Raw genomic sequence first — 3,947 nt, forward strand, 5'->3', positions numbered from 1 at the left:
GGGTGGGAATTGGGCGGGAATTGGGCGGGAATTCGGGGCGGGAATTCGGGGCGGGAGGAGCGTGCGGACAGGGAATGGCTGGGCGGCGGGGCGGAGCAGAGCAGCGGAGGGAGAAATATCTCCGTGCCCGGCGAGGTTCATGGGGAGGCGCTGGGGGATACGGGAAACGTAGGGCTAGTGTCTATGCCACGAGCGATTTGCATCATATGTGGTCAGGCTTGGCCTGAAGGTGTATAAGGGCACCTTTTTTTTGCAAAAATATATATATTAAATCGAAACTTTATAAAGTCAGTTTGGACACCATTTCTTTAACGTACATCGCAAAACAATGGGAATGTGTTGACACATTCCTAGCTTCTGTGTGTATTCACATGAATACACACACACACAGACTGGGAATGTAATGAAGTTTCAATACGCGGTCGACATTTTAAACAGGGGGTTTGGTTTCGAAGATATCAACGCATCAAGGTTTTTGAGGTTGGTCCAAAAGGATTGTTGTTTGTTTGGCATTCTAAAAATGGCTAGAAAAGACGTTGAGATCTCAGCAATCTCCATCCTTCCGCAACGCACAAGTCAACTGCGGTAGCGAGAGTATTTTTTTCCTTGTTGTTGAGTAGCTCATTGTTGTTGACGTTTTTAAACATACTCTCGCTACCGCAGTTGACTTGTGCGTTGCGGTCGCGTTGAGTCGAGAAAAAAAACAAGTTGAAAAGCAACCTCATACACAGTATTGGACCTTTGTCCTCATTTGAGGACATTATTGGACCTATTTTATTCTTAGTTTGCGCTTCCTCGACAAGAAAGAAAGAGATACCCCCGCCACCGTACTGGACTTCTGACTTGGGGGCAGAAATATGATTGTGAGAAGTGCATGTTCTCCCTGGCCGTTTTTAGATATGTCTGGAAGAGAAGCTTTTTTAAACCACGATAAGACCGCATGTCAAATAACTTGGGGAAACCAAAAACGCCAGTTTAAAAAGGGAAGGTATGTACTCAATCTACATTATATTCTTAATGGTTGTGCATATTCAAAGCTGCTATCCCGGTGTTCTGCAAGATGTTATTGGCGAAAACAAGTGCGTTAAGGAAATAGTGTCCAAGATAACCTTTTAAATATTCAATTTAATTTATATATATTTTGCAAGAAATGAGAACACCGTAGCTAGAGAGTCTCTAGAGCTACGGTGTTCTCATATACCTTCTACAACAGAGCTAAGACCCACCGTAGCTAAGACCCTACCTGCGCAAGCGGCGCGCGAGATAGAACAGATGTTTTCCGAAAAACACGATGCCTGGACGGAAACCGTCTTCACCGCCAGTTACAGTAGGTGCACTCCCGCTTCGCGTGTCCACGTGGCGTACACGTGGGGAAGGGGAGGAGAGACAAGAGACCGAGAGACAAGAGACCGAGACAGGCTGTCGCGACCGGGGCGAGCTCGGACGGCGTGCCGTTTGATTTGTGGTTGCCGTGCAGATTCCCGTTACGATGGCTGGCGGCCACACGGTTGGAGGGTTGCGGGCACCACACCGGCTAAATATCTCACAGATACTGGCCCCCGATCGCGCGCTCTCGAGATTTTGTATCTCCCGCCGCCCCCCGTCTGTGTCTTTTCGTCTGTCGCCCACGAGATCTCGCCACCCATCCCCCCACGCCTCCTCACCCCGCTGATCCCCCCGATCCGCAGCTTAAATACGCCCACCCCCACACGCCTCCTCGCAACTCTGCCCATCGCACCATCCTCTCTTCTTTTCCGTCAACTCTCTCTCTCTCTCTCTCATTCCCAATCAACTCATTCCCAATCAGCTCATTCCCAAATCAGCACACACTCGAACAATGGCATTCGTCTCCACCCCGCTCCCGCACCTGTCCACGACCAGCACGAGCCGCGCGGCCTCGCAGTGCGCCAGCGTGGCGCCAGTGCGGGCCGGGTCATTCGCACCCCGGCGCAGCGGGATCAATGCGGCGAGTGCCGCGCAGAGGTGCGGGTCGGCGGCGGGGCAGGCGGTGCCGATGTGCATGTCTGCGCGGCTGAAGACGGCGATCGTGACTGGGGCGTCGTCGTCGATCGGGCTGCACGCGGCGAAGGAGCTTGCGGGGCGCGGGGACTACCACGTGGTGATGGCGGTGCGCAACCCGGGCAAGGCGGAGGCGGCGGCCAAGGCGGTGGGGATGCCCGCGGACTCGTACACGGTGGTGCCGCTGGACCTGGCGCGGCTGCAGTCGGTGCGGGAGTTTGTGACGGCGGTGGGCGTGGCCGGGGTGCCGCCCGTGGCGGCGCTGGTGTGCAACGCGGCGACGTGGCACCCGCGCGACAAGAAGCCGCGGTTCACCGAGGACGGGTTTGACGAGACGGTGCAGGTGAACCACCTCGGGCACTTTCTGCTCGCCAACTTGCTGCTGCCGCAGCTCAAGCTGAACCGCGGGCGGTGCGTGTTCCTGGCGACGCAGACGCACAACCCGGACACGCTGCCGGGCAAGGTGCCGCCGCAGGCGGACCTCGGCGAGCTGGAGGGGCTCGTGGGCGGGTTCAAGACGCTGCCCGGGACGATTGACGGGAAGAAGTTCGAGCCGACCAAGGCGTACAAGGACTCGAAGGTGTGCAACATCCTGACGATGACGGAGATGAACCGGCGGTATGGGACGGACGGAGTGACGTTCTCCGCGGTGTTCCCCGGGTGCATCGCGCAGAGCGAGCTGTTCAGGGAGAAGCGCGGGTGGTTCAGGGCGCTGTTCCCGCTGTTCCAGCGGTACATCACCAAGCAGCTGGTGCCTGTCGAGGAGGCCGGGCGGCGCGTGGCGCTCGTCGCCTCGGACGGGAGGTTTGGAGACTCGGGCAGGTACTGGCAGTGGAGGGGCAGCTACTTGCAGGGCATGGATAAGACGACGCCCGTGCCGATCGACCCGACGGAGAGGGAGGCGGGCAAGGCGGAGAAGCTGTGGGAGCTCAGCGCTAAGCTGGTCAACATGGGCGTGTGATTGGACGGACTGTACTGTACTTGTACATGTTGCTGTACTTGTACATAATGTACTGTAGTAGTTTGTGAGGTAACAGTATAAAAAGAAGGCGCTACCGGTGGATGTTGGCATGCGCGTGCGGGGACTAGGACAGGCTGTCCGATCGCAGTCAGTAGCGAGACAAGTGACTTAGTGGACCGTCGGGACGGTTGTCCTGGATACTGTATGAGGTTATATTTCGACTGTCCTCATTCTCGACACATGGACAAGGAAAGAAAAATAGAAATATAATTGCATGTTGCTCCTGGTCGTTTTTAGACATGTGTGGAAAAGAAGCTTTTTAACGTAATGTGAAAACAAAAAAAACGTAAGTTTAAAAAGGGCAACCACTGTCGGTCGGTACTCAATCTGCATATTACATTACATTGTTTTTAATCTTTCGGCGTGTCCGAAGCTGCTATCCATCGCAGTGTTAGCGCAAGAGGTTACAGTATTGCCGAGGAAATAGTGTCCAAGACAGCCATTTAAAAATCCAAGTTTTTGCAAAAAAATAAAAAAAACCTTTGTCCTCTCACAGAGACACAGCACGAGGGGCAGCACGAGGGCCAGACCAAGTAAAGCTGATGTCATGACTCGACGAGCCTGCAAACACGAAGCGCAACCTGGCCGCAGGCCACTACCCCTGATCACAGTCCGGCTCGCCTTGTACGTCATGCCCGCAGGCGTGCAAGGCAGCGGCCGGAGCGAGGCGGCGCAATTCCGATTCGGCAATTTGCGGTGTAAGGCGCGTGTGCTCCGCGTCCGCGGACGCGCGCGGCCCCGCCTGCCGCTCCTGCCGCGCCTGCCGCGCCTGCCGCGCCTGCCGCCGCCCGCCCGCCGCCTGTCCACCACACGCTCCGCCGCACGCGCCGCCAATCACCGCCCCGCGCCCCTTCCCCGCGCACACCCAATTGGGCCGCGCCCAAGCCCCGCGGCATGCCCCGGCCCG

At 56.4% G+C, this 3,947-nt stretch overlaps 1 protein-coding gene; it reads left to right on the top strand.

Moving 5' to 3' along the window:
• The first annotated feature begins 1,837 nt into the window (after window positions 1-1,837).
• On the top strand, window positions 1,838-3,291 carry CHC_T00009425001 (NADPH:protochlorophyllide oxidoreductase). XM_005712250.1 is given in 2 exon segments: window positions 1,838-2,980; window positions 2,981-3,291. The coding sequence occupies 1 exon segment, from the start codon at window positions 1,838-1,840 to the stop codon at window positions 2,978-2,980; it is 1,143 nt and encodes a 380-aa protein (XP_005712307.1). The 3' UTR covers window positions 2,981-3,291.
• The last annotated feature ends 656 nt before the right edge of the window (window positions 3,292-3,947 follow it).

The sequence above is a fragment of the Chondrus crispus genome, genomic scaffold (assembly GCF_000350225.1).
Source record: "Chondrus crispus Stackhouse genomic scaffold, scaffold_9, whole genome shotgun sequence".
NCBI classification, from domain to species: domain Eukaryota; phylum Rhodophyta; class Florideophyceae; order Gigartinales; family Gigartinaceae; genus Chondrus; species Chondrus crispus.